General features: G+C 43.0%; 1 protein-coding gene across 1 annotated transcript; it reads right to left on the bottom strand.

Annotated features, from left to right (window-relative positions):
- Positions 1-1,475: 1,475 nt before the first annotated feature.
- Positions 1,476-18,033, bottom strand: CRYBA2 (crystallin beta A2). The gene is made up of 5 exons (XM_073634345.1): positions 17,905-18,033; positions 10,698-10,863; positions 8,423-8,564; positions 6,012-6,154; positions 1,476-1,729 (listed from the first exon to the last, which is right to left on the bottom strand). Exons 2-5 carry the CDS (start codon positions 10,853-10,855, stop codon positions 1,582-1,584), a joined length of 591 nt encoding a protein of 196 aa, XP_073490446.1. The 5' UTR covers positions 10,856-10,863; positions 17,905-18,033; the 3' UTR covers positions 1,476-1,581.
- Between the last annotated feature and the right edge of the window lie 224 nt (positions 18,034-18,257).

An 18,257-nucleotide genomic window follows, 5' to 3' on the forward strand; every position in this document is an offset into this window, starting at 1 on the left:
CCTGCTGTGCCCATTACGAGGGGCTCCACCACCCCTGTGCTGAGTTCCCAGGTCTATACACCTGCTGTGCCCATTACGAGGGGCTCCACCACCCCTGTGCTGTGCTGACTTCCTGGGTTTTTAACTTTTCGTAACAATTATGAATGTTCGTTATGAATTTGGATACGAAATTCGTAAACGAAATACCGTATTTCGTACAGAATTCCTATGCATAAAAATTCGTATTTCGGATCCGTACGGATGTACGAATTTCCGGAAATTCGTACGAATTTTCGATTTGTACGAAACGAATCGCACACGTCTACTTTACACTCAGTGGATTTAAGTCGCATCAAAAGTCGCACCAAAGTAGCGCAATCACATTTTCGAAGTCGCCGCGACTTTAAGTCATACCGATTTGAACAGGTGCCATTAAAAAGAATGGAGTGCAACTTGTCATACGACTTTGATGTCCAAAGTCGCATGACAAATTGCACAAGTGTGAATGGAGCCTAACTGCTGTCTAGGTTTGGAGTGTTGTCCAGGTTCCATTTAGAGATTTATCTTCACTTCCTGTCCAGGATAACCTTTTCATCACCCAGGAAGGGAACTCTCCCAATAGCAACAGAGACCTTTCTTTTTTTTTTTTTTAAATAGGGTTAAGTAGGGGAATAACTTACCCTTAACGGGTTTCTATAACTCACTTCTATGTCTTTATAGACCTTGCTTTGTGCACTGGTGGAGTCATGTTGGAGCAGGAAGGGGCCGTCCCCAAACTGTTCCCACAAAGTTGGGAGCATGAAATTGTCCAAAATGTCTTGGTATGCTGACACCTTAAGAGTTCCCTTCACTGGAACTAAGGGGCCAAGCCCAACCCCTGAAAAACAACCCCTCACCATAATCCCCCCCTCCACCAAATGATTTGGACCAGTGCACAAAGCAAGGTCTATAAAGACATGGATGAGCGAGTTTGGGGTGGAGGAACTTGACTGGCCTGCACAGAGTCCTGACCTCAACCAGATAGAACACCTTTGAGATAAATTGAAGTGGAGACTGCGAGCCAGGCCTTCTCGTCCAACATCAGTGCCTGACCTCACAAATGCTCTTCTGGAAGAATGGTCAGACATTCCCATAGACACACTCCTAAACCTTGTGGACGGCCTTCCCAGAAGAGTTGAAGCTGCAAAGGGTGGGCCAACTCAATATTGAACCCTACGGACTAAGACTGGGATGACATTAAAGTTCATGTGTGTGTAAAGGCAGGTGTCCCAATACTTTTGGTAATATAGTGTGTATGTGTGGGTGTATATATATATATATATATATATATATATATATATATATATATATGTTTGTCTCAGTCTCTCCAGCACTTTGCTCTCTTTTCAGCAACTGATGTAGACAATCCCTATGGCAGCCATTTTTTTTCTTCCATTGAGTAGAATATTTGCACTTGACGTATGATCATTGATGGAGGAACAAATGACACAGGAAACTTTGTATTTTTAAAGTTGTATTTATTGCGGTCAGCTTGGCTCCAAGTCACCATGCGGCAGGGATGGGGGGATAGACAGAGTGGCTGTGAGGTCCCGGGGGGGCTCCTTAGTGCTGGATGCGGCGGATGGATTGGATCTGGTTAGTGTGGGCCTGAGTGCTGTATTCATTATAGTTCCTGTATTCACCATTGTGCCTGTCTCTTTCCAGCACATACTGGTATCCTCTGTATCCGGGGAACTGATATGCCACCCAGCTGCGGGCATAGTAAACAGAGAAAGACAAAAGAAAGGTGAACAAGCGTGAGCAACCTGGCACCAGCTGCAGAACTACAAGTCCCTGCATTCCCTGCCACCAGGGGGCGCTGCCAAGGTGGAAATGGATAGGCAGTCCCTTAAAGTGGAAGCTCTTCCAAAAACAGATCTCTACACCTCTATAGTTGTAATAATAGGTATACTTTACTTTTAAGACTTATCCCTAGGAGCAGAGGTCAGATCATCGGGAGACGGTCCTGTTGGCTATTTATCAATAGCAGAGACCGGGAGCTGTCTTGGCTGCTGGGGAAACTCAAAATGAATCCCTTAAAGTGGACCTAGCTTCAGATCCATTTCCTCATTACATAATCAGTTTCTGCTTCCTTCTTTGTAGTGCTGCACAATGGTTGTGTTGTATGGCTTCCTCTTATAATGTAGTTCTAACCAAATGAAAGCACTGAGCGCTCCATATGGATACAATAAAGCTGCTGAGCAGCGTGGCTGTGCAACATAGTAATAGTACAGTGGAACCTTGAATTACGAGCATAATGCGTTTCGGGAGAATGCTTGTAATCCAAAGCACTCGCATATCAAAGCGAGTTTCCCCATAGAAGTCAATGGAAACGAAGATAATTCGTTCCGCATTGACTTCTATTGCATGCAATACCGCATGTGGCCAGAGGTGGGGGGAGGGCGCCGGAGAGCCTTGGAAATACTCGGGGACAGCTCGGCTGAACTTGGAAAGGCTTGGAAACACTCAGGAGCGGAGTATTTCCGAGTGCTTCCGAGTATTTCCGAACGGCTCCGAACCGTTCCGAGTGTCACCGGCGCCCCTGCACCTCTGGCCAGATGCGGTACTGCACACCCCATTAGCTTTAATTTTTGCTTGTTTTGCGAGACAACACTCGTAAATCGAGTCAGAATTTAAAAAAAAAAAAGTTGCTCGTCTTTCAAAATGCTTGTTGACCGCGTTACTCGTTAACCGAGGTTCCACTGTATAGCAAGAAAGTAAAATGTGAAAGGTACACAATTCAATTAAATAAGAATCCCAGGTCTGGATATTTTTGCATAGTTACTTTGGTTCATATCTGTGCGATGCCTTTAGGACCCTGGTGCCCAACCTGCAGCCCTTTGGTATATGATGTGCGGCCCTCCGCAGCCTGTAGTGAGAACAGGACCGGGACAAGGGGTGGGCAGGAGGGGCGGCTGCCCTGGGCACAGTGGGAATTTGGGGTATTTTGCTAGAAGGGGTGATTTGGAGAAGTACATTTGTTAGGAAGGTGGATTTTTTTTGGGGGGGGAGGGCGGTGGATCTGTACTAATAGGGATGATTGGGGGATTTGTGCTAGGAGGGGAAATTTGGGGGGAATTAGTTCTAGGAGAGGGGAATTCAGGGGGATTTGTGCTGGGAGAGGGGAATTTGGAGGGTGGGAGAGGATTTATGCTCAGAGGGAAAATTTGAGCACAAATCCTGGAGGGGGGATTTTCACTGAACGAGGGGGAGTTTTTGTTGAGGGAGAATATTGGCTTGCAAGGGAAATTTATGCTTAGGGGTGAAGTGCGAAGATTAGTGTTCGATTTGTTTTGGAGGGGAGGGAGGGGATTTTTGCTGACACATATTGCTCATACATTTTAAAGGTGGGGGGGGGGGGGTCGCCGTTTGGCATCTTCACCCTGGGCACTAGATGACCTTGTCCCAGCAATGAGTGGGAACATTAATTAGGGTGATAACATTGACCTCTACCAGCCTCATGTCTCCTATTGTCTTCTGCTGCATATCCCCGCCAACAATGATTTACTAAAGGCAAATAGTTGCTCCAGAGCTTAGTAAATTATCAGAAGCTCTGCTGACTTCCATTATCCAATCATATCTTCACACTGGGTCTCCTCCTTCCTCCTCCTTGGCGGCCAATAGGATCGCTTCTCCTCCCGGCCAATCAGGTCTCAGGACCTGCTTCCTGAGCGGGTATTGGCCGGGAGGAGAATCAGGAAGACAATAGTGAATATTGATTTGCTAATGTCACACAACTGGGTGGGCTTCGGGCACAGTGCTCTGCGCCTCGAGCCCACCCTTTTTTAAGCCAATTAGAGCTTCAGGCTCTAATCATATGCTTAAAAAAAAAAACCCATTGGAATTCATGCGTCCAACGCCCTACATGTAAATTAGGGGCCGGGTGCATGGATTAGGGGGGCGGAGCCCTCTTGCCCTCATTTACTAAACTCTGGAGCAATTGCACTTGCAGAGGGCACAGTCTATTTGCCTTTAGTAAATCGACCCCCATGTGTGGCCCTTTGGTGATGTCGGGGGCCACATTGGAAGACCCCTTTAGCTCATAAGTTGGCAACCACTGCTCTAGAAGCTGGAAATTGCTGTATAGACACAACTCCTCCAGTGATCTCCACTCGCTTCTGGGTTCTGTGCCAAGTGGCTGCCCTGCTACATTGTGAACACAGGAGGTCAGCTGCTGAGCACAGACACTATTCAGAGATCGCTGTATATTTTCCCAATGGATGCAAAGCATTCTCTGATTGGATGTCGCTGCCCCAACACTCCACCTCATCCAATCAGATAATCCTTTGAATTCGTTGAAATAATGCAAAGTGATTTCTGAAAGGTTCCCGTGCCCAGCGGCCGACCTCCTGTGTTCACAATGTATCAGGGCAGCCGCACAACATGGGAACCCGAAAGCTAGTGGAGATCAGTTGAGTAGTGGTGTCTATACAGTGATTTCCTTCTTTTAGAGGGATCCCACGGTATGGTATGTAACTACCTCTTTCAAGTAGATGTAAACCCAATCACTGAAATCTATATATTTTTTCATCTGTTGTAGGGTATTCATAATGAATGGGCTGCCCTAAAGTGGTTGTAAACCCTTCCATATACCCAGTGAAGAGCCTCAGGTGATACACAGATATGAAATAAATCCTCCTACATAAGCTGTACCTGTCTATCTGCAGCCGTTCAAAGTGCAGAATTTATAAAGCTTGTCTGAGAGTTCAGAAAAAAGGGGGGCTGTAGGTACATTCTGCGGAGCTCAGTGAGGAGAGCTCTGGGAGCTGATTGGAGGGAAGGGACACACCCTCCCCCCTTCCACGCAGCACACAGAAAACGAGCCGAGGCTGTCAATCACAGGCTGTGTGCTTGAGCTCCCTCCCCTGTCACCTTTTTTTCACTTGGTGTCAGGAATATTTGTGAAAAGTGACTCATGCAGATAGAAGAGGGAGGAGGCAGCAGACAGAAATTACACTTATTGCTCTGGATTAAGACAAGCAGACACTATAGAGGGATATACTTTGTTCATATATCATGTCTGAGGTTTACATCCACTTTAACTTGATGCACGAATGCCACAATGTGTGTTAAGGCAGCACAATGTATTGCTTTAGTGCGAATGAGCCCTTACAAATATTGGCGCACCTGAGTACCCATAATGTCAATTTACAGAAATGAATGAGCTCCAACCTTTCTTTACATAGTTTTCTCCACCTATAGAAACCGCCATCTTGCTTCTGCTATCAAACATGGGGGGGGGATGGAATAATTTCAGTCATTGATTGGCCAGTTCTGAGGCCCCAAACATGTCTATTACTGGCATTGTGTCAGGGCTGAGCCCTTCCTTCTCTGGTCTGTCCCCTCAGCTGTCGGCTAATTGCCAGCTCCTATCTCTCCACAGTTACTCAGCTGTTGATGATTTCCTGCTCGTCAGTCCTGCCTACTTAAGCCGTCCAGTCCAGAGGATCTCTGCCTTTGCCTTGGTCAACATCACAGAGACGCTCTCCTGCAATCCTGTTAAAAGACTTGCTTGGCTGACATCCCTTCTGGCTCCAGATTCTACTTGCTGTTTTACTATGCTCATCTCCGGCTCCCTGACGTTTGGCTTGTCTGACTATCCGTTCCAGTTCCTGAACTCTGGCTATGTTTTTTGACTTTGTTTGTTCTATTTACTTTTATTATTAAACACGTGTGATTTAACTGTACTTCTGTCTCGGTTTGATTTCATTGTTTCTGACACATTGGCAGTGAACTCCCTGGCCTCCCTGGATACTCAGAGGAGTGTTCCACCTGTCTGGCAAAGCGGGGGAGGAACCTAGGTTCAGGGAGGCGGAGCATAAGTAAGAGGCTGTTCTAGAGTTTCTAAAAAAAAAGTCAGAATCTGCATACGTCTTCCAAAGCCTAATCTTCATACCTTACAACATGACTTTCAGGGTTTATTACCCAAGCATGGGTCTACTCTAATGGAAGAGTTCTTGAGGAAGAAGAGGAGTAAATATCTGAGTACTCACGCGCCAGAGTTGACCTTGACGGAGGACACCTCCTTGGTGCACCATCCCATGGCCTGCAGGGAGGGGTAGTCATCGGACAGCTCAAACTTGCGGCCCTGGAAGTTCTCTCCTTCATATAGGGTCACTTTGCTGTCGCTGTGGTTCTGGGGAGATTCGGGAGAGAGGACAAAAAAAAAAAAAAATTCTTATTATTTTTAGCCAAACATGTTTGAAAATTACAGCCACAGCTAAAAAAAAATATACATCCTCATCCTTTCAGTTAAAGTGGATCTTCACTGCACCTGAGCCCAAAAAAACTATTTAATTAGAGAAAAAAAAAAAAAAAAACAATTAATCGAAATGTTGAATAAAGAGATTTTCCCCAAAAATATTTTTTTTTTCATCGAAATGTTGAATAAGCAGATTATATAATGTTAAACAAACAACTTTAAAAAAAAAAAAAACATCGAAATGTTGCATAAAAGTGACAGTTAATTTTAGCCAAAACAGATTTGAAAATTACAGCCACAGCTAAAAAATATACATCCTCATCCTTTCAGTTAAAGTGGATCTTCACTGCATCTGAGCACCACAAACCAAAACCACTATTTAATTACAAAAAACAAAAAAAACAAAACAATTCATCGAAATGTTGAATAAACAAATTCCCCCCCCCCCAAAAAAGTTTTTTCATCGAAATGTTGAATAAACAGATTATTCAATAAAATGTATTATTTTTTTTCATCGAAATGTTAAACAAACAACTTTAAAAAAAAAATCATCGAAATGTTGAATAAACAGATTTAAAAAAGAAAAAACAAAACAAAAACACTATATAGTTAATTTGTAATATCAAAAGCAAACACCCACATCCATCCATGTTTATATGCTTTATTTTGTTGAGAAATCACATTGAAAAAAATGACCCCCAGCTTTTCTGGCAGTGGCCATCTTATGTAAGGGCAAAAGATTTATGTAGCATTTACTTCCTGGAATCGATCTGCCCTTAGCTCAGGCATGCATGCAGGAGAGTGTGCTTAGCTGAGAAAACCCCTCCTCCCCTCCTGAAGACAACTGGTATGTATGACATAATTTGCCTAGGCAAGAAACCAGGAAGTAACTGAAGAAATGTAGAAAAAAACGTTTAAAACAAGTAAATATGATATACCTTCCTATATTTACTAATGCTAACAGGGGGAGCAAAGGGATTAAAAATAATCAATGTTGATTGGGAGAGTGAAGTTCCACTGTAGCCACCCTGGCGGTATGATTATGTCAGATTTTTGAGTCTCAAAGCAGTACAGTTGTTTTGCATAGAAATTTGGCGTTTTAAATTGTAGGCCTGTAATTCTTTGTAATAACTTCGTAATAACACACTTAAATCTGTCCAAAGAGTCTAGTAGACATCCCGGGTATGATAAAGTTTGAAACACAAAATCATAAATTATAATATAATAAATAACTATAAATAATTATAAAAAATAATAGTATAATAATAATAAAATTAATTTCCCCACGATTCACTATCGCTCAATTCTGCAAGTGTTCTAATTTATTATCGCTGTTTTCTAGCTGGTCTAAAACCGCTTTTGATGTAAAGGGACGGTTTTGGTTGCTATGGACAATCTCCAGTGTCCAGGCAGAAAGAACAGTATATATAATATATAACTGCATGCAGGGCACTGGACAAAGCACTAGGGACAAAAGGGAGGTGAAATAATTTAATACATTAATGTAATCTGTAAGATTAGAGAATACTGTATGTGTTATGCTTTGTGTCGTTTTTGAATTTGCTGCCGGGCTGCGCCCCCCATGCGTCGCGACGCCTGCAGGGAACAGAGTCCAGCACACAGAGGCATCAGGGCGGAGGACACAGCGGGGAGGAGGGGGGGGGGGGCATCGCAGGATCCTGGGGACAAGGTAAGTAACCTGGACCAGGATACTGAGATGTGATCCCGAGTGTGGCTCGAGGTTACCTACTAATGGTACTGAAATGTAACCCCCGAGCCACACTCGGAAAAACCGCCAGGGAAGTTTTTAAAGAGTGAGCCTACTGACTGATAAAATTTTACATAGAGACAATTATCATAATAAAGTCTGAGAACTCATTTAAATTTACGGCAGCCCTTGCTGCCACCTCCAAAAAGCTATTTCACCTCCTGATCACCTGTTTTACCCTTAAAATCCTGCATCACTGTGCATTGCACTCAGTTACAGGGTGGCTTAGCCCCATTCCGGTGACTGGGTCACGTTTGGCAGGCGGTACTGCCGAACGCAAAAGGGGGTAAATTTTTGGACAGGTGGCAACCTTATCGGAAGTGCAGAATCACGTATATATACAGGATTCTGCACAGGAAGAGTAAATCTGCTATAGGGCGGTCGGCGAGCAATTAATAAAGGTAAGACGACAGATATAGAGAAATGTATCTTACAGCGCATTTCACAGGTCGGAAGGACAGAAGGTGTTCGGTTCTGTAGCTGGTGTTTCCGCTCCATGCTTCCCAGCGAGGGTAGTCTCCTTTCTCTAGGATAAACTGCTGCCCTTGGAATTCTGGATACTCAAAGCCGACCCATCTGACAAAGAACCAGAGACAATGTAAGTGAGGGCCTGACTCTGTAGGAAGGTACCTTATCACTTGTGATAGGAGGGCTCTGTTTAAAGGCTAAGTTCACTTTTTCCAGTAAATAGATTATGCATTCAAAGGGCACCAGTATTAAAAATTGTGCAGCTTGGTAAAATGTTCATTCATTTTATTTTAATGCTTGTGGGCCATTTGGGCCCCACTGAAAATCGGGTCAAAGAACTCCCAGCGAGCAATACATACGTCATGCCATGTTGCTAGAATGTGAAGACTGTTAGTTACAGAGCAAACTTGGTGGTCAGTGGGAGTAAAACAGTTACATAGCACCTGCGACCAATAGGAGGAAGAACAGTGTCCTGCCCCATCATTGGTATTAATTGGAGAAATAGTGCCCCATCATTGGTATCAGTGGGAGGGATAGTGCTTCATCATTGGTGTCAGAGGCAGGTATTTTTCTCCCCTATTGATGTCCAGTAGGAGAAATAGTGCCCAGTCATTGGTATTAGTTGGTGGAATAGGAACCTATCATTGGTATTAGTAGGAGGAATAAAGCCCCATCTTTAGTAATAATTGGAGGAATAATGCCCCATCATTGGTATAAGTAGGAGGAATAATGCCCCATCATTGGTATTAATTGGAGTTATAGTGCCCCATCATTGGTAATAGTTGGAGGAGTAATGCCCCATCATTAGTATTAGTTGGAGGAATAATGCCCCATCATTGGTATTAGGAGGAGGAATAGTGTCCCATCATTGGTATCAGTTTGAGGGATAGTGCTTCATCATTGGTATTGGTGGGAGGAATAGTGCCCCATCATTGGTATTAGTTGGAGGAATAGTGCCCCATCATTGGTATTAGTTGGAGGAATAGTGCCCCATCATTGGTATTAGTTGGAGGAATAATCCCCATCATTGGCATTAGTTGGAGGAATAATCCCCATCATTGGCATTAGTTGGAGGAATAGTGTTCCATCATTAGAATTGAATGGAGGAATAATGCCCCATCATTTGTATTAATTGGAGGAATAATCCCTCATCATTACTATTAGTTGGAGTAATAGTGCCCCATCATTGGTATCAGTGGGAGGGATAGTGCTTCATCATTGGTCTCAGAGGCAGGAACTATGCTCCACTGTTGGTGTCCAGTGGGAGGAATAGTCCTCAAAGGACCAGATTATGGCAATCAAAGGGCCACATCCAGCGCAATGCTGTAGTTTAGAGACCACTGGTCTAAATTATATGAGGTCCCATAAGTTTAACAGGGGTGGGGGGTCCAGAGCAGCAGGAGTGGGCGCAATTACTGGAACAAATACTTCTGTGGCCCTCCCTGCGTTTACAATGCTTCAGTCTGTGAATGAACAGGAAGCCTCTCTACAGAGCGCTTCCTGTTCATTCACTCTGCAACTGAGGCTGCAGAGAAAAAAAACGAGGAATCCTCAATCTCTTTCTCTGTCTCAAAAGTGAGACATTGGGTGTGTAAAATGTGAACAATAAAAAAAAATAAGATTGTAAAAAATAAAAATAAACCATAAATTAGGGCTCATCCTCGCAGGTATTCTGGTTGCATGGATGAGTGGTTTGTTCATGCGGCTGGAGCCGCTTGTTAGGTTTGGTTCACTGTTCCTGTCAGCTAGGCTGTACGGGGCCCCGTGATTTCTAACAGCAGCCCTGATGACAGAATTAAAAAATGTAATAAAACACGGAGAACTCCGACCACGTCTGTCCTTTTTTGGAGTGATTTTCTGACGTTATATCAGGCCCCCCGATGCATGCACTCCGGACCTCAGATCAGTTCCAGTGCAACTGGTAGGTCAACAATGTAACTGTAACTGGTAAGGCACAGAGCACAGGAGTTTATCAGCTTACTATATTTCTGGCAGGATCAACAGGTTGATTCTTTCCTTTCTTCTTATCATATAATATAATACATGTTCAATGTTTTTTTTTAACAAATAAGAGAAGTTCATTTTTAGGGTTTTCATATGCTTTAAGGCAGCCCAGCCTGGAGGTCAACCTGCCCTTCCTGGGATCACTAGCCAAAGCAGCATGGCCAGCAGATATTCTAAAGAGGATCCGGTAACGCCGGCTGGGGGAGGGGGGGGGGGGGTATGTGTCAGAATACTCACGGTCCGGTTTCCACTTTGATGGAACGGATTTTACGGAACCCTCGCTCCATAATGTTGGGGCACTCCATGAGGAATTCACATCTTTTGCCCTGGAAGTTCTCCTCCTCCCAGACAGTGACTTTCCACTGACCCAGAGTCTCCATTGGCTGGCTGGTCATTCTGCTCACTGTGTGGGGAAAGAAGCATATGGTACTTAAGTTACGTTATGGAAAAGAGCAACACTATCAGGCCTACAAAATAAAGGACAACCAGTTATCTAGTATCTAGTACACCGAACTGAGATCCCCACCAATTTCCGTGCAGAGTTTGGACCCAGCCATGGGACAGAGTTGTAAGTTACCGACCTGTTACCAGTCTTTGGAAAAAATTCCTTTCTTTAGAGGGCACTATTGGTAATTGATATTTCTCTACAGTATATCACCCTATCACACTCCTGATGAGTGGCTGTAACACCATGAAACGCGTCGAGTGCTATCCAATATCAAGACACGTCTGGTTTTATTATGTGTATATGCATATATTTTTCATGTATTCATTTTATGTCCATCATGTCAACTTAACAATTGCATCATATGTTATGAGCAGTGTAATACAAGTGTAAGTCATGTGACTACCAAATTATTTGATACTTGTATATTTAAGAGTTTGAACGAATTTTAGATTGTAACAAATAAATAAATTCATCTGTATTTACATGTATGTACTTAATTTCATTGTTTATTCGATATGGCGGACCTCATATAAAGTCCCAGCTTCTCTTCTATTTTGCAACTTATACCCTGTTTCCCCGAAAATAAGACCTAGCTTGATTGTCAGTGATGGCTGCAATATAAGCCCTACCCCCCAAATAAGCCCTACCCTGAAAATAAGCCCTACCCTGAAAATAAGCCCTACAAGGACTTTAACTAGGGCTTATTTGGGGGGTAGGGCTTATATTGCAGCCATCACCGACAATCACGCTAGGTCTTATTTTCGGGGAAACAGGGTATCTAGTAGTAGTTGATCGCATTCAACTGGACTTGTATAATGTTGGAGATGTTTTGTAGCCTTTTCAAGCTACTTCTTCAAGTCCTAATAAGTGTACTAGGAAGAGATCCCAACATCCCTGAACAAAGGTTGGGGCATTCAACACCATCTGTTTTCTCCATATGTGGGACTTGGGACGTGCAGCTTGGTGCGGTGGTAGTAAATACTCCAGTCCAGTCCAGTCGCGGAAAACGGAACTGTACTGAAAATGAAGTTCAACAAATCACAACTAGCCCAGCGTGAAATCAACCCGCCCGGGCACACTCACAGGATATGCAATGTTGAGAATAGCAATAGGTGCCAAGTTTGCCAACAGCGCCTGTCCCGAGGGGAGGAATGCGGCCTGAAAGGTCCGAACCCAAGTGGGAAGCTTCCAGGAAGGACTGCATGTCTCTACACCAGGGGTCTCAAACCTGTGGCCCTCCAGCTGTTGCAGAACTACAAGTCCCATCATGCCTCTGCCTGTGGGAGTCATGCTTGTAACGGTCAGCCTTGCAATGCCTCATGGGACTTGCAGTTTCGCAACAGCTGGAGGGCTGCCAGTTTGAGACCCCTGCTCGACACTTTCCCTACTCCACTGGAACCTCTCCCTGCGTCTAAGCACTGTCCCTGACAGACGGGTGACCTATCCCTATGCTACTCACAGGAGAAAAACGCCAAACCCGGAAGCCAGGGTCTTAAAGTGTTACCAAACCCACAGCAGTAAAATCAGTCTGTATATGCAGTAAAGCATGTCTAAACCTAAGTGGGTAATCCAGGGGTTAAAGTGGTGTTCCACCCCAAAAAATAAAAAATGAATGAATGTGCCTAAAAAAAAATAAAAAAAACATTTGGAAATTTTTTTTTTAAACTCACCTCTAAATGCCTGTTGCTAGGGGGTCCCTTGTAGTCTGCCTCTTTCAGTGCCTGGGCTGGTGACATCACTTCCCCTCGGCGCAGGAAGGGCTCAGCTCTGCTCCCTCTTGTCAATCATCTGGGACACATTACAGGTCCCAGATGACTGAAAGGCCAATCACGGCGTGCGGCGTCGCTCGCGCATGCGCAGTGGGTGCCTGGCTGTGAAGCCACAGCACGGCGCCCACAGTTGCAATGCCGGTGCCGCCGAACGCAGGGGGAGATGAGCGGGGCTTCTATCCCCCGCATTGCTGGACCATGGAACAGGTAAGTGTCCGATTATTAAAAGTCAGCAGCTGCAGTATTTGTAGCTGCTGACTTTTATTTTTTTTTTTTAAATGGGAACTCCTCTTTAAGGTTGTTTGATCCTTCTTCTCTGATCTTCCCCTTCTTTTAGTGTCCCCTATCCATCTGCTGATATAACAGAGCCCTAGGAGGCACTCTGCACATGCTCAGTTTGTTGTGTCTTGCTAGAGAATTTTTATTTATTTATTTTGGGAGAGTGCATGTGATCAGCACAGGACCAATCAGCACTGTCCAGACAGAAAGTCAGGGGTCATGCAGCCTCATAGGACAGTCAGTGGAGAATGAAAACTCCTCCCACAAGCTTTAACCAGTGCTTGGCTGGACACTGATAGAAGACACAAGACTGCTATATACTGCTGATGAGAAAAGCTATTTAGCAGTTTATATTTACTAAAATAATTGCATTTCCATGTTCTGTGTACTGTGAGAGATCAGATATAGTGAATGCAGGGTCCTGGGTTTAGAGAGGAACTGCAGTCTGCTCACATCATTATCAATAAAAACATCTTTGCCATGCTGAAGCTTCCCTCCAACCACTTTGCATATTGATTGTGATTCTGCACTTGCAAAATATGCTGCAGAAATCTCCCTCCACTGAGTCTGGCTGCAACCATTTTAACTGTGGGCAGCTGAAGCTGCTGCCTGTTCACTTCCTGGATTTACACTGACACACAGAGGCACACCTCCAGCTCTGCAGTTCTCATTGGCCCTCTTATGACTCATCCCCTCTCCCTTCCTGTCAAACCATCAGGAGAGTGACAAGTCCCACAAGTGTGAAAAGAGCCTAAAGTTTGGATGGTAGAATCAGTAGATTCTAAGGGGAGATTTCCACTTACTATGTAGAAAATCCTTTTCAGTTCCTGTTGTGTTCCTGGAACAGGAAGTAGAGGTAAATCTCCCCAATAGAACACAGCAACTAAAAAAATATACAGAAGTTCTAACCCTTCACTACTCTATGCAAAATGTTAAAAAATGGCAAAAGATACACTTTAACTGTGTAAATTGTCCCCCTGATATAAGGAGCCACCGAGATGACAGTTTTTATCAAAGGATTGTAGGAAATATGGATCCCCCACTCTTATTTTATACATCACACAACCTCTGGAATCCTCAACATGTCCATCCCTGGGAATATTTATAAGTCCCCTTATACAGAAGCCAGCCTGTAACTGAAATGAAAAGGATATTCTCTTTTCTGGCAGTTTACTGTCAAACGATCGGCTTTCACACATGAACTGTATGTGTTTGTGGACATGGTTTATGTATTTTCCTGTCTGTTATGTTCTTGTCAATAGGTCAGACCAAGCAAATACTTCAACTCCAGACACACAGCCCGGCCCCTGGAAATAACGAGAAACACTCACTGCTTGAAACGGAGCGTGGGATTGCACTGGGCAGGAAGGTGTTAACACATGTATACATTGTTTCTTTTCTTTGCAACTGTATTGATTAATGAAATTTGAAAAAGTTTTTTAATTATTGTAATTCAATAAAATATATATATATTTTTTTATTTTATATACATATATATATATATATATATATATATATATATATATATATATATATATATATATATATATATATATATAATAGAAAAAAAAAATATGTATATATATATATATATATATATATATATATATATATATATATATATATATATTGTATATAAATGTTTTGTAATCTTGTAATTTTCATACATGATAGTATGATAGTAAAGAAAATGTAAAGAATATGTTACCCCAACTTTTTATATTCTTGATATGTGAATGTTGTACCAATTGCTTGTGATAAAAAAAGTATCCAGTTCTCTTTGCATTGATTCCTTTGTGTGAAATACCTGGTGATCCTGCCAGCCCCTCTGCTTTCCTATTTCAGCTGACCACACTAGACACATCCTTCAAAGCCTGGTTAGTTTTCTGGCTGTCCTGGGAGCACAGCCTGCTTGTCCTCCAATCAAAGCATACTTCTGCTGACACACAACACCGCCCCTCCTTTCCTGCAAACCTATTTTTTTTTCTTTTACTAAATACAAACGCCAGAATTCACCATTGGAGCTGCATAGTACTTAGTAACTTTACACACTACGAAACAAGAGAAAAGAGAGATAACATTTCATATTTCCTGTACTATAGAGAGTCTGGTGACTCTTCTTCTCTCCGCAGCACTCTTGCGGACACGTGAACATGAACATACCCTTTTCTACACGCATGCAATGTTTTACTAAATACAAATGCTACAATATACAATTGGAGCTTTATAGTACTTTGTAACTCTACACATTACCAAACAAGTGAAAAAGAGATAAAGTTTTATATTTTTTGAACTAAAGAGAGTCTAATGACTCCTCTCAGCACTCTCTTCTCCCAACAGTCCTCCTTCGGATATGTGAGCATGCCCGTTTCTATATGCATGCAATTTTTTTTAATATAAATACAAATGCTAGAATGCACCATTGGGGCTTCATAGTACTTTGTAACTCTACGCACAACCAAATAAGAGAAAAGATAGCTTTATAATTCATGAACTATAGAGAGTCTAACGACCCCTCTCAATGTCTTCTTCTGTCTACAGTCCTCTTGCACACACATGAACATGCCCTTTTCTATAAATGTGCAATTTTTTTTTTACTAAATACTAATGCTACAAAGCACCATTTGAGCTTCATAGTACTTACACACTACCAAACAAAGGAATAGAGAGATAGTTTTATATCCCCTGAACTACAGAGAGTCTAATGACTCTTCTCAGGACCTCCTTCTCCCTACAATTCTCCTTCGGACATCTGATCATGCCCCTTTCTATAAGCTTTCAAATATTTTACTAAATACAAATGCTGGAATATACCATTTGAGCTTCACAGTACTTTGCAACTCTACACCTTACTAAACAAGAGAAAAGGAAGAAAGTTTCACATTTTCTGAACTACAGAGAGTCTGATGACTCCTCTCATCATCCTCTTCTGCCTACAGTTCTCCTGCGGACCAGGGAACATGCCCTTTTCTATAAGCATGCAATTGTTTTAATAAATTCAAATGCTAGGATGCGACATTGGAGCTTCATAGTACTTTGTAACTCCACAAACTACCAAACAAGGGAAAAAATTATTTTATATTTATTGAACTATAGAGAGTCTAATGACACCTCTCCCTACAGTCCTCCTGTGCACATATGGACATGCCCTTTTCTACAATCATACTCTTTTTTTTTTTTTACTATAAATACAATTTCTAGTCTTTACCTTGAAGCTTCATAGTACTTTTTAACTCTGCACACCACCGACCAAGAGAAAAGAGATTGTCTTATATTTCCTGAACCACAGAGAGCCAAATAACTCCTCTCAGCATCCCCTTCTGCCTACAGTCCTCCTGCGGGGGGGGGGGGGGGGGGGGGGGGGCAGGGAACATGCCCTTTTCTATAAGCATGTAATTATTTTAATAAATGCAAATGCTAGGATGCGACATTGGAGCTTCATAGTACTTTGTAACTCCACAAACTACCAAACAAAGGAAAAAATAATTGTATATTTCTTGAACTATAGAGAGTCTAATGACGCCTCTCAGTACCCCCTTCTCCCTACAGTCCTTTCTTCGGACACGTGAACATGGCCTATTCTATAATCATGCAATTTTGTTACTAAATACAAATGCTAGAATGTCTCATAGTACTTTGTAACTCTACTAAGAGAAAAGCGAGATAATGTTATAAATCCTGAACTGCAGAGAATCAAATGATTCTTCTGAGCACTTCCTTCTCCCCGCAGTTCTCTTGCAGATGTATAAACATGCCCCTTTCTATAAGCATGCCTTTTATTACCGATTTGTCACCAATTGAGCTTCATAGTACTTTGTAACTCTACACATTACCAAACAAGAGAAAAGAGAGATAGTTTTATATTTCTTGCACCATAGAGAGCCAAATGACTCCTCTCAGCACCCCTTTTCCTCACAGCCCTCTTGCACATGCATCTACATACCCATTTCTATAAGAATGGCATTTTTTAAGAAATAGAAATGCTAGAATGCACCAATTGAGCTTCATAGTACTTTGTAACTCTGCACACTACGAAGATAAAAAAAGAGAACGTTTTATATTTCTTGAACTATAGAGAGCCAAATGACTCCTCTCAGCGCCCCTTCTCCCTGCAGTCCTCCTACAGATGCGTTTTTACATTTTACGTTTTAAAAGTGTTAAAAGTGACAAAAAACACTTTTAACACTTTCTATTTATTTTTTTTTAAACACTTTTAAAAAAGTGTTAAAAGTGACAAAAGTTTTATAAGTGTTGGAACGCATATGGCGGCGTCACGCATGCGCACTCCAGCGGGTAGCCAAATGCGATGGGTCGCCATATGTGACGAAACAACGGCGAACCTGGGCACCCCAGATGTTTTGGAACTACATTTCCTATGATGCTCATGCACTCTGCAGTGTAGTTGGGCATCATGGGATATGTAGTTCCAAAACATCTGGGGTGCCAAGGTTCGCCATCACTGGCCTAATGCAATAGGCTGCGCACACCAATGACTAAATACAATGCTATAATGCACCATCAGAGCTGCATAGCACTTTGTAACTCTACACACTACGAAGCAAGAAGAAAAGAGAAATAGAGAGCCAAGTGACTCCTCTAAGCACTTCCGTCTCCCCTAGAGACCACTTGCAGAATTTAGCCACCAATGTCCAGAGATGGCCAGAAGAGTTAAACAAGACAAGGAAAAAATAATGCCACCTTATAAATTCTTATTCTTTCTGCTGCCCTAGGGGCGGCACCCCCCGGGGGGGGCATCTTGGCACTGCTGCTGGTTGGAGCGCAGATTGTTTTCCACCGTGTCTCCAGAAATAGCTGACCATTCATTTTGAATATTTCACATTTTTGGGAAGTTGTCACCAGCATCAGGTTACATGATTCTGTGCTACAATCCCAGGCTGATGGTTCTGTGCTACACTCCCAGGCTGACACTATCAATCACACCTCTTACCTGAGTCTACAAGGGGTTGGATGCAATGGGGCTGCGGCTCGGATGCCCCCTGCGCCCTTATATATGCCCACCCACAAACCGCAGAGTGCCGAATCTGCAGAATGGAGCTGCACACTCAGCAGGGTGGGATGGGGTGGGGTGGGGGGGCACACAGAGCCGGGGGATGGACGGTCCTTGCTGTAGGCCAGACTTTGCTGTGCGTTCCAGTTGGCTTTATTGTAACAGAGGATCAGGAGGGACAATGGAAAGTGCTGCTGTGTGTTTGTACAGGATCAGACACAATGAGGGGATGGCTGATGCCATCAATGTCCATTCTGTATGCTTTATTGTCAGTCCTGCTGCCCTGGCACCTT

Source organism: Aquarana catesbeiana, linkage group LG06, assembly GCF_042186555.1.
Source record: "Aquarana catesbeiana isolate 2022-GZ linkage group LG06, ASM4218655v1, whole genome shotgun sequence".
NCBI classification, from domain to species: domain Eukaryota; kingdom Metazoa; phylum Chordata; class Amphibia; order Anura; family Ranidae; genus Aquarana; species Aquarana catesbeiana.

Coding starts and splice junctions, on each gene's coding strand:
- CRYBA2 (XM_073634345.1), bottom strand. CDS start 10,855: ATGACCAGCCAGCCAATGGAGACTCTGGGTCAGTGGAAAGTCACTGTC. Junction 8,565..10,697: donor ATCAAAGTGGAAACCGGACC/GTGAGTATTCTG, acceptor GTTCTTTGTCAG/ATGGGTCGGCTTTGAGTATC. Junction 1,730..6,011: donor GTCAAGGTCAACTCTGGCGC/GTGAGTACTCAG, acceptor CTATGCCCGCAG/CTGGGTGGCATATCAGTTCC.